The sequence below is a fragment of the Doryrhamphus excisus genome, linkage group LG5, assembly GCF_037039965.1.
Source record: "Doryrhamphus excisus strain RoL-2023G ecotype Guam linkage group LG5, RoL_Dexc_Guam_v1.1, whole genome shotgun sequence".
NCBI lineage: Eukaryota > Metazoa > Chordata > Actinopteri > Syngnathiformes > Syngnathidae > Doryrhamphus > Doryrhamphus excisus.
The window spans coordinates 2,147,936-2,160,038 of NC_136361.1; the positions used below are offsets into that span (position 1 = coordinate 2,147,936).

The window sequence follows — 12,103 nt, forward strand, 5'->3', positions numbered from 1 at the left end:
TAGTTGATTGGATAGCTAATTAATAGTCGCAGCTCTCAGTGAGTGTTTTCTTTCCATACAGATGGAAAAAAAATGCAATACTGTTTTTTTTTATTCTCCATTCTACATCAAAGTCCACTTAGGCTCTACGCCAGGATTCTTGGCTTTCCTGGAAAGCACATCTGATCACCGAACGCTGAAGAACACGCAGGGGAAGCATCAAGTCGTAGGTTAAGAGCGAGTCCAAGGAATCTCACAGTTCCTTTCGGAGTGGAAGGTGTGTCTTTGTGATGAGGGATGAAACCCGACGCCGCAAAGAGACCCAGCTGTGAAAGCCATTTGGACTCCGTGAGGAGAACCCCGCCCTTTGGCAACACGCAGCCTCAGCATCTCATCGCTTCATCGCGTATTGAGGACGAAATGAGATGTCGAGAGAGAAAGGAGAGGGTGGGGGTTAGAACACATCATCCCATCATCCCGTTTCCTCACACATCAACTAATTTCACAAACTCTCTCTGCGGCTAATCCAATTGTTTCTCTGGGACTCCGCCTGGACTCTTTCTGGACTCTCTCCGCTTTCTCTGCTTTTAACCTTCCATATCTCTCAGCTTAACCTTCCCCGCTCCGACAGCCTCGCTCGCTTTCGGCCGACAGCCTCCATAGATTGCAACTGTTCCACATGTTCTTCTGTATAAGGAAACGCCAAGTAATGGAAAACACATTTAACTCTGAAATCTGACCTTTCTGAATGTTCTTGACTTAATAAAAGAGGAAAAAGTGCTTTCCATCCCCCACCGCCCCACACACACCCTAACATCCTATACTCCCACTCGGAAAAGAAAGCTCAGTCAAGCAGCCGATTCTTACAAAACATTGCAGCAGGAAGGGAATATATAATCAGCAAAAGTTAAAGCCGGGGCAGAATTAAATCAATAGGTTCTCTGGAGGTTTGTGGAAAGTAACAGGTAACACTTGATTGCATTCCATCATCTGTGAACCTTACATGACCCTCCACAACCCCAGCAAACTGGGAAAAGGATCCACTCCTTACCTAGCTTTCTACTTTAACTAGCCAATTAACCGCCCGTCGGGGGTCACGTTGATGGGTTGCACCTTCATGCATGGCTGCTATAGATGCACTTGCAAATTCGCTGAATATAATACATATAATATACGCCGTTTTCAGAGAGGATATTAATGGAATCCACCTCCAAGGCACTCAAAGCGCTTTGACACAGTTAGCACATTTACCGACTGATGACGCAGCATTGGGGGCGACAGGGATTCAGCGTCGGGGGCGACAGGGATTCAGCGTCGGGGGCGACCTGGGTTCAGCGTCGGGGGTGACCGGGGTTCAAGCGTTAGGGGGTGACCAGGGTTCAGCGTCGGGGGCGACTGGGGTTCAGCGTCGGGGGCGACTGGGGTTCAGCGTCGGGGGCGACCGGGGTTCAAGCGTTAGGGGGTGACCGGGGTTCAGCGTCAGGGGGCGACCGGGGTTCAGCGTCAGGGGGCGACCGGGGTTCAGCGTCAGGGGGCGACCGGGGTTCAGCGTCAGGGGGCGACCGGGGTTCAGCGTCAGGGGGCGACCGGGGTTCAGCGTCAGGGGGCGACCGGGGTTCAAGCGTTAGGGGGCGACCGGGGTTCAAGCGTTAGGGGGCGACCGGGGTTCAAGCGTTAGGGGGCGACCAGGGTTCAGCGTCGGGGGCGACAGGGGTTCAGCGTCGGGGGCGACAGGGGTTCAGCGTCAGGGGGCGACCGGGGTTCAGCGTCGGGGCCGACCGGGGTTCAGCGTCGGGGCCGACCGGGGTTCAAGCGTTAGGGGGCGACCGGGGTTCAGTGTCAAGGGGCGACCGGGGTTTCAGCATCAGGGGGCAACCGGGTTTCAGCGTCAAGGGGCGACCGGGTTTCAGCGTCAGGGGGCGACCGGGTTTCAGCGTCAGGGGGCGACCGGGTTTCAGCGTCAGGGGGCGACCGGGTTTCAGCGTCAGGGGGCAACCGGGTTTCAGCGTCAGGGGGCAACCGGGTTTCAGCGTCAGGGGGCAACCGGGTTTCAGCGTCAGGGGGCGACCGGGGTTCAGCCTCAGGGGCGACCGAGGTTCAGCGTCGGGGGCGACCGGGATTCAGCGTCGGGGGCGACCGGGATTCAGCGTCGGGGGCGACGGGGGTTCAGCATAGGGGGCGATCAGGGTTCAGCATCGGGGTCGACCGGGATTCAGTATCTTGCCCAAGGATACGTCGACATGATCACGGCAGCAAATATTTGCAAAAAGGTGCCGCAAGGCATGCTGGGAGCGGGGCATCACAACCATGGCTGTGAGTGTTTCCTTCTTCCCAGCATACTTTGTGGCACTTGTTTTGTAATGTGTTTAGAGTTAACCCAAATATGATGTGACACTTAGTTGAAAAAACGTTTCAAATATTCGGTCTTGATTAGTTTTGGACATGCAGGTTGCACAAAGTTGCTGAGGCGAGGCATCCAATGCTGGCTTAAGACTTCTGCAAAGTACCGTAGACTTTCACAAACCAAAATAACAAGCACATCTGGAGAAGCAGCTTTTATGGAGCGCCGTGCTTTCCTTCTGCAGCACGGTCTCGTATAAAAGTGAGCATTAAAGTACAATTTGCGGAAAGCAATGTTGCATCATATCCCAGTGTGCATTCAGCTTTTCTCATCCCGCCGCTTTCTTTTTTTTTTTTTCTCTTTCAAAAGCAACTGAGCTGTGCAGAAGTCCCATGATCTTCATCACCCAATCAGAGCTGAAGTTGCCACCCAAGGGTGTGGGGGAGCGCAGACACCATGCAAGCAACTGTGACAGGAAGATATCACTTCAGCCCGGCGAATAGTGACAATGTTACGCCGTTATAGCCACAACACTGACTCCAAGTCAGATTTATTATCTCGGCCCATAAAAACACCGACTTAGAAAGGAGAGCCAAGACAGAACGTCTTCTCTTCCCTCTCGCTCCACCACTCTTTATTTAAACAATTAATACTATTTATAACTGCCCAAAACGCAAACACACTCGCATAAAGCATGAGAGGAAGTCTTTATCCTCTGTGTGCACAACACAAGGCTGCTTTGTGTGGCGGCCCAAGGTTTTCCTCTGTTACGTACGCCATGGTGCTGCGCTCGCATGCGGACCAAGGATAGGGTTGCATGGAGGCTTTTTGGACCCACGGACTGCCTCACGTTCGGACATACTGTACCTCCAGTCCAGGAACGTACAGGAAACTGAGAAGGACTGCTAGCTACCTGCTTACCTTAAAGACAAACATCTCTCTTCTTAGGATGGCCAGGGTGTTGAAGCTTCCATCGCAGATGTTAGGTTTGGAATTGGGGTGGGAGGGTCTGTCCCCGGGTGGAAGTCTTGGGGGTCTGGTCTGCCTGTCTGGTTTGCGTGGGTCCGACGGTGGGTGGGAGCGTGCGGGGGGCACCGTTGGCAAAGGCTTGGTGGGCTGTGGAATCTTATCAGGAGGCCCTGCAGAAAGTAAGTCATATCATCAGAAAAACAATGAAAACATTGGGGGGAGGGGGGATCAGGAGGAGGAATAAGCCTGGAAAATTGTCTACTCGACGAGACTTCCGACTTTTAGGAATGGATGAATGAAACGCTTTGCCACCTAAGCCTGAATGACAGTCCAAGTTCTATCTTCTTTTGCTTATCCGGGGTCAGGTTGCGGGGGCAGCAGCCTAAGCGGACTATCTCCCCGGCAGATCCCGATGCCTTCACAGACCTGGGTCTTCCTGGGGCTTCCTGCTGGTCCGACGTTCCCTGAACACTGACTAACATCTGACCAGATGCACAATCCACCTCCACTGGAGGCCATCAATGCATACGTTATACTGACGAGGACTAAGAACCAAAGTGCGTGTATACATAAGCAGAACGACAACAAACTGGCATCAGAGCCTTGGCATCATTCAACATTCATGACTAACATGAGAGCGAGAGGCTGAGGAACATAAATCAGGGGAGTACAGCGAGTGAGGTAGAAAAAAGGAACATGAGTGGGTTGCACGTATAAATAATTGAGCAGATGACGGTACACCCGGATAACATACGGTACGACCGGGGAAAAGGAGGATACGGCTTGCCGTGTGCTGATTGGGTCCAACAGATGTAGGAATAGATGAATAGAGGACGGAGGATGCAAATGTGACAAGTAACCCCCACTTCAACCCCTCGTCATAACACGCAACCGTCATTAATTGGCGATACCGTGACCGTACGCGCTCAGAGGGAATGTCCAATGCTTTAATGACTCCAATTATTATTCCAGAGTGAATGTAAAGCTGCTTAAGGAAGGGAAAGAGCAGTTGTTTAAGGGAATCTAACAAAGACACAGGAAGCATGGAGGTAATTAAATGACTGATCGGGGAGCGCAGACTTCTTCCCGTCCACAAAACTGATCAGCTGGTCTTTACACCGAAGGGATTCCGTTCAATGACAGACTTAAATCCTGTGAAATACATCCCAGATTAGTGCAGGCAAAGCCCTCTGTGGTTATGTAAGCACACACGGGGGGGGGGGGATCACAGTCAGTCGGACGTAGAGATGAACATTAAAAGGCGGAAACCGACAACGGATGAATAAAACAGAGTATTGAATTGTCGGAGTCGGATCTACGATCAGAATACACGATCAAGCTGGGAGTGGTGTGACGATGAAACAGGGCCGATGGGACTTGAACCCTTTTCAGGCACAACATCCGCTTGGACTAAATCATGTGATCTTGACTACTGCGTGCTACTTCATATTGGCAGCAAGAAGCATGAGAAGGATGGCAAGCCGGAGGCCACAATGTCGCGTTCGGAACGCTTTGTGTGACAAAAGTGCTTAGGTCTTAATTGCACTTGGTATTAACATGTAGCGTGTTGACATCCAATCCATAGGTCCTCACGCGTCAACGTGGTATTAAAATGGGCTGTATATCTATATTGCCCCCACATTACAAGTGGATTACATGACAGCTTAGGAGAAGCAAATCATTGAAGCTTGAAAGTCGGCTAATTCTCTGCCACACTTGGCAAGAGAAGAGTTATTGGTAATCGTGGTAACATTAGCGAGGCTGGGAGTGAAGTGACCTTTACACATGCTGGGCTACATTTTTCAGCGCTGAATGAGGTCATGCGGCGCCGAGAGAGCCAATCACAATGGAAGTCTGGCCTCAAGTATCTTAATGAAGGATTGTGGTTTTGTTTTTTTATGGCGTTCATGAAGTAATCGCGTCACGACACAGTTCAATGCGGGCCATAACCATAGATTTGTTCATTCATTTATGCCTTTTGGTAGAATACATTTTGCCTGTGTTGACTGCATTTAGAGGTAAAAACAACATGAAAAGCAGAGAACTGTCTATGAGAGGAAAACAATCAATTGTGAATCTGAGATGCAAAATCAATAAAAACCATTGAACCCACACGGGTCTTAGCTGGTCCAACCGTGATCCAGCTTCGGTTCTTCTAGTCAACTATCTCCGTTTCCTTCCATCTGACTCTCCTTGTCGCCCATCTCACCTTAAACACAACAAGCTTTCCCACTCAACCTCAACTTCCCATTGATCTAAACTCTGAAGGTCGTGCCACAGACCTTATTTAGATTCTGCATGGAATGTTGCCACGTGGGAGAAAAAAAAAAGGGAAAGGGGCCAATTGTTGGGGGAACGGAGAAGGATGGCTGTGACAGAAGCTGCTGTCACTTGTCCTGCCCTTCAACTCAGGAGTACAAGAGAGAGGTGGAGGGAGAGGAGTAAAACACAGGAGGGATGAGGAGAGATTTGATCGCTTGCCCAGGTCTGTCACTCCCAGAGGTACGTACCCTGGCCATGTAAACAGATGGCAGGTTCTTGTGTGTGTGTGTGTGTGTGTAGGTGTGTGTGCAGCCATTCGGATGACAACCCACTGTCATCTCAGTGGAGTGTAACTGGTTTACAGTCTCAGCAGCTACAAAGCGCAACTCTGCTACGTCCCACCGACTCGTGTCCTAGCGTGACAAACTGAGTACGAGATGACAAAAAAGTGAAATGCATCATCCGATAGAAGCTACTAAATGAATCACGAGCGGAAGAGATGAAAAAACTCCATCCAAAATGTCTACGGTGGTGCCTGTATGAGTTTAAGGAACCCCGGGATCCAAGTGGGGACCGTTTAGACCAGGGGTCTCAAACTCAATTTACCTGGGGGCCACTGGAGCTAGGGTCTGGGTGAGGCTGGGCCGCATCGGGTTTTCAAAAAAAAAAAAAAAAACGCATTTATTAAAAACAGAAAAATGAATAAACTTTGCTTTGGTTCCGATTTTCCACAATAAAAGCTCTGATAAAACATTCCACTGTTCTCAAATATCTTAATTTTTATTTTTCTACACAAAATAAGATGAAAAATAAATAAACAAATCAAGAATAAAGAAAATCTATCACTCAGTAATAAATAAATATAATAATAATAATAATAAAACGGCAAATAATAAAAACTTAAGAAACCACATATAGTTGGCGGGTAGACAAATTATTTTTTTCAGATTAAAATGAACAAAGCATTATTAGAGCCCTGTAGACATGACAAAACACGACTATAGTCACATTTATACTCTTTTTATTTACAACATATTGCGCAACTGCAGGGTCTTGAGACACATGCTAACTCGCAAACTAGAGAGCTGGCGACCTAAACGGTAGCCTTCGAGTTATTTCCTTTAAACTTAAATAGCCAAAAACTTACCACTTCCACATGGATCGGGAGGATAACTATTAACAGTTATTTAACCTTTAACATGAACATTAATCAAACGTAATAATTTTTTCTGGGTACATGATACCATACAGCATCCATATTAAAACTTGTGTGGCCGCACTAACATTAAACTTTCATATCAAGGCGGGGGCCTCAAACTAGTGTCCTGCGGGCCACATTTGGCCCGCGGGCCGCGTGTTTGAGACCCCTGGTTTAGACGCTTTTAGGGGGTTAAGCATTGAGATCCCTCACCATAAATCTTCTGGATGCCCAGCAGGTCGTCCATAGGTAGTTTGAAGTTCTCGGTGTCCATGTACTGGTAGAAGGGAGCCATGATGGCCGTGGGGTCGTTGGAGTGCTCCAGTCCAAGAGCGTGGCCAAGCTCATGTACCGCCACCAGGAACAAATCATTACCTAGAAAAAAATAAAAAAAATAGAAGGGGTGTTCAGACACGGATGACGTAGCAAGCCGGTCATTAACGGAGAGCGGTACGCAGGGAGGACAACCGCACGGCGCACACTCTCACAATGTAATTAGTGTGTGGTCGCGGTTAACCGACACGGGTCTGAACTTTTGGCTTTGTGGTTAACAGCTAACTTCCACACGTATCATTTGGATTTCTTAGCCGCCCCTGCCAAGCGTGGCCCCTCGACGGTCATCACACAGAAGCCACCATAAAAGGATACGTTCATCTCGACACAGAAGCGTATTAGTCAACTTCCAAAGCCGCCGATTCTGTAAGCGGGACTATTTGTAGCTTTAAGGTTGCCTTCCCGGTGCCTCCCCCATTCCCGACTGAACGTTCCCTCTCATTGAAGCAAGAGTTCCTACAGCAAGACAAATTGTTCCCATGAATGATGCATCGTCACACGGAGAACAGATCATCACAGACAAACGCCTTATTTGGAACATCACAAAAGCCGATGATTATCTTTGGATGATTCCTGTCAAGTCCAACAGGATAAATAACCAAGAGCTCATATTTCACCAAAAAGGCTTGGCATCCGTCCCAAAGAAAGTTGTGATTTTATAGCAAAATTGAGGAAAAATGTATGCAAGCTTGTAAGACCCAACAAGTGTCTGGGGATTAGCTTTAAAGCAAATAAAGAAAGATGAGTGTGCGCTAGAGACTGACAGAGAGAGAGAAAAAGAGAGAAAGAGGGAGAAGATAAAGAGAAAGGAGAAATGGCTGAGTGATTTTAGAATCAGCTATGCAGGAAACGTTTCGGCGCCGCGCTGCCAAAAGACAATTCTTGAGGCCATTTGTGAGGATGGCAGTAGAAACGGAAGGTTAAGGGCGCTCGGGGTTTTAATCTGAACGTGACACAACGTTACCGACAAAGAAAAAGATAATACCGAGGCACGTCTCGCTATGACTTTCACTTTTCACTGCTTAAGTCTATTTCCAAATATACGTGTTAGAAAATATCATATCGCGATCCCTCGCTGTTTGACAGTTGCCTACAGCCTTTTATTAGTCCAAATATGTATATTTACTCATTTGGTATTCAAACACAAAACGGCATCTCCCCGGGTTACAGGTGTGTGTGATAGAAAGTGTCGCTTGGTTTGAATAAATATAAGACCGCCAGTCTTTTAGAGATGTTTTTTTTTAGCAAAATATGCTACTTTTTCATCACTTGTTGCCAGTTAGTTCATCTAATTGACATTGCTAATTGCAGGATGGACTGGTAAGCTATGTTTGCTCCACGAGATACCGTAGATGTTGGTGTCCTGGCTGGAAAAAGTCAAAAATCCACACCAAAATAAACTTGATGGAACACAAGACGGGTGGAGGATGGATACCAGATAAACAGGAAGTCGACGGTTGAAAATATAAAAAGGATGAGGTAAGTTAAGGTTTGACTCCAAGTAGTTACTTATCAAGAAGATACAGTCGGTTACCACAATCCAACAACCTTGGCGTTTACGGCATGACCTTCAGTCATAACGTGACCATTTCATATTAAAGATAGAAATAAAGACACAAAGAACGATGGCAAGTTAACACAAGATGGACGATCCTGCTTTGCGTTCCGTCTTCCTTCTCCGTGTTTGTAGTAACGCAAACAGAGATTAGAAACTGCGACCTGCTCCTTCATAATTTACGAGCTCCCTGCCCATGCTGCTGCTGCAGCGGCAGCCCCATCTGCCTGCCGGGGGCACAAGTGACGTGGGAATTCAAGCTTTCCACACCCAGGATAAACACCACAAATCAGATACGGGGCTCCGGACGACGCCGTCTGTCCGATTGCGGTAATAGTTCAGTGTTGTCAGTGCAAGGCTCCAGGGGCCTGTAACCCTCCGTTAACGAGGCACGGCAATCCGCTCCATGTCGGAGCTACAAGAACGTGACACACGAAGGACATCAAATATAGGAATTAAACCCACTTCTGTCTCAGGGGAATGGTAATTGTTCTCAATGTTGTAGTTTGCATCTAGCGGTGGCCACATAGTAGCCACATGCTCACCAAGATGGCGGCCGGTAATTGCATTTCCAGTGTTGTTTTCTGGAAATACTAGAGAAAGCTGTTTCCACCATGATAGTGAAGCTATACGACAGAACACTTAATGCTTCGCCTTCACGTAACGGCGTCCAACTAAAGGATACGCGGAAAGTCAATAAGACTGTTGTATCGTGTTACACACTTCCTAACATTGCCTGAAATCCCCAAAATGGGGGAGAGGAAAAGAGGGAAGTTGTCAGCAGATAGAGCTCTAACCAACGGATGGCGCTTCCTTCAGCCTGTCATGGCACCTCAGAATATTTTTTAAAGGAGACTTTAAAAGAAGTTCAGCGATGCCAGTTGTGCTCAGAGTGTGACCCAGGGGCCATTTGCTGCCCGCGGCTGTTTTTTTATTGGCTCACGGCACTTTCTAAAAATAGAATTTAAATATAATACATATTTTTGATAAATAAATATAATAGGTTGCTGGCCTGTGCTGGTACACCTCCACCATTTTCTCCTCCCGTGGTGCAAGTCTTCAAGTTCTTCTTTTGTAAAGTGTGCTTATTTTTTTTGCCAGTCTCCTCCCCCCTCCTCTTGTTCTCTCATTTTCTCTCATACGTTATGAGAATACACTGAAAATGCGACAATAAATTCAAAAAGAAGTTGAAATTAAAAATGAAAGTAAAAATATTAAAAACAATGCAGTACTTTTTAGCGCGCCGACCAAGTACGGTAATATCTGGTGTTGTAATGACACACCATGCACCATTAAACGTCATTATTCTGCTCTGTCAAACATCATTTTCTGTCCAGCGGCGACAAGTGAGTGAAACAAAAAAGCCAAATTGTGCTGAGTTTTCTATTTTTGTTTTTTTTTTTTGAACGGGTGATGCACCTTTGCTACTAAATTCTTTTCCGAGAGCAAACCACAGGCAACATACCGTGTGTACTCTGCACTCTAGTAATTATCTATTTACACAAACTGCTACTGAGTGAGATTCTGACTTTGGAATATTGCCAGGGATTGGAATATCAGCCGCTCCCGTGGACTTGAGGTAAATAAACCAGCAGAGAGAATATAATTAATGCTGCCAGGGAAAGGACATCCTTTATTCTTGTCATGTTTATCTCTGTGCTGCACCTGTGAGTAAGACAGGGGATTGGTGTACATTTATATTGTGATCATTCATCATTAATAATGCATTTCCAGGCGCATGGGCTTTCAACAAAAAAAATGTCCCTAAATGTGTCCTTGGAAACCCCAAACCATAATAATGCTGGTGAAAACTCCGTTTATAAGCGATAGTCTGTACACATCATTTTCAATTAGGCTGCAAAACGCTCGGAAAGTATTTTTCTTCCGTCACCGAGACTGGAAAGTCAGCGCACTTCTGAAAGTCATGCTGAATTTCAGGCAAACGAGCAGCGACAGCCTGGCAATGACTTTATTCTAATATGACTGTTTTATTCTAATATTCCAAAATGGCCGTACACAAACAGTTCTTTTATGGTTCGGTTTTCGTCAAACATTCACACAAATTTTGCCTGGGTTTTCGTGCAGGGTACTCGTCATACATTGCAGATTGTAGAGTTATTTCCCATCACTTTATGTTTGTAAAAGTATAATTATTCAGATTAGAAATATATTTTTTAATAATATTAATGGTGTCGGGACAGATTACAGCAATCATATCCATTTTTGCTGCTTCACTTTAGCATGGCTTTCAAAAATATATTCATCAATAAATCATATATGACCTATTAGTCAGAATTTAAGCAAATCTTTTATATTTTTCTCAAAATTAAGCATTTTCAAGCATAAAAATTGCTAAATATAGTAAAATACAAATATAAAGGCATTCAGAAGACACATTCATAGACATTGCAATGATGGGTAGTATTCTACACTGGCCACTAGGTGTCAGTAATGTTACACTGATGAGATAACACAGTCTCAACAACAGGAAGTACTGCCCAGGAAGTCTCCCAATGCTAACATGCGAGTGTATATTATGTCTTATAGGTGTAATTTTCTCTTATGATGTCTACTATATTGGGTAATGAGAGTGTAGAGGTGAATATAGGGGTGTTATTTCATGTCTAGAGGGCTCTAATAATGTTGAAAAGCATGACCACGTTTTCTAGTCACCAACTATAAAAATATTCAATTTATAAATTCACTAACAACAGTTGGAAGCCACTAACCGCCATAAACGATTAATACTGTAATAGGAGTTACATTATTTCCTTTTGGAAGGAATAAGTAACATAAATTCATATCATAGGATTGTTGACACTTTCTGACACTTTTGGTCCAATCTTGTCAGGACTAGAAGGGGCGGACACCTCCTCATGGGGGTCTGACAGACGTCCAGGCAAAAACAGTATTTGAGATACACAAACAACATCACAATCTGGGAGATTTGGGAGCTCAGCCGGGATGTCGTACGCGGCAATTTCTGAGAGTCTTCCCCAGGATTGGGAAGCGTTGGCAGCTCTGCCTGATTTGTGTGTGTGCGTATGCGTGTGTGTATGTGTGTGTGTGTGTGTGTGGGCGGAAGAGAGCTCCGTCGCCCGTGTGGAAGTTGATGCCGCAGTCAGTAGGTGGCCGTCTATTTCTAGTGGCAGCCTGGTGGGCAGGAACACGCGCTGACGTCTCCGCTTCCCTTTCCCCATGATTTCCTTCCAAGCGTGTGAATGGCAAAGCAAAAACGCCTGCGTTCTCCTTGAAAGTGACATTCATAATTGGAAATTGATGCATAACCTGCGAAGATCATTTCACACGCAATAAAAGAGTGCAATAAAAGCTTTATCTACTGTGGTATATGCCGACACTTGTATCCAATGGCGCAATTTATTAAGTGATAAATTAACGTCAGGATTGGGATATTTAGTGGCTGATATCATGTGTAACAAATGCTTTCTGTCTTCAATCCCTCCTG

General features: G+C 46.1%; 1 protein-coding gene across 3 annotated transcripts in view; it reads right to left on the bottom strand.

Annotated features, from left to right (window-relative positions):
* mmp16a (matrix metallopeptidase 16a (membrane-inserted)) overlaps window positions 1-12,103 on the bottom strand; it is a 44,887-nt gene that overhangs the window by 8,947 nt on the left and 23,837 nt on the right. For all 3 annotated transcript variants that reach the window (XM_058060003.2, XM_058060002.2, XM_058060001.2), the window contains 2 exons: window positions 6,963-7,124; window positions 3,242-3,459 (listed from right to left, as the gene is read on the bottom strand). In XM_058060003.2, coding sequence (XP_057915986.2) covers window positions 3,242-3,459; window positions 6,963-7,124 — 380 coding nt within the window. The remainder of the gene's footprint in view (window positions 1-3,241; window positions 3,460-6,962; window positions 7,125-12,103) is intronic.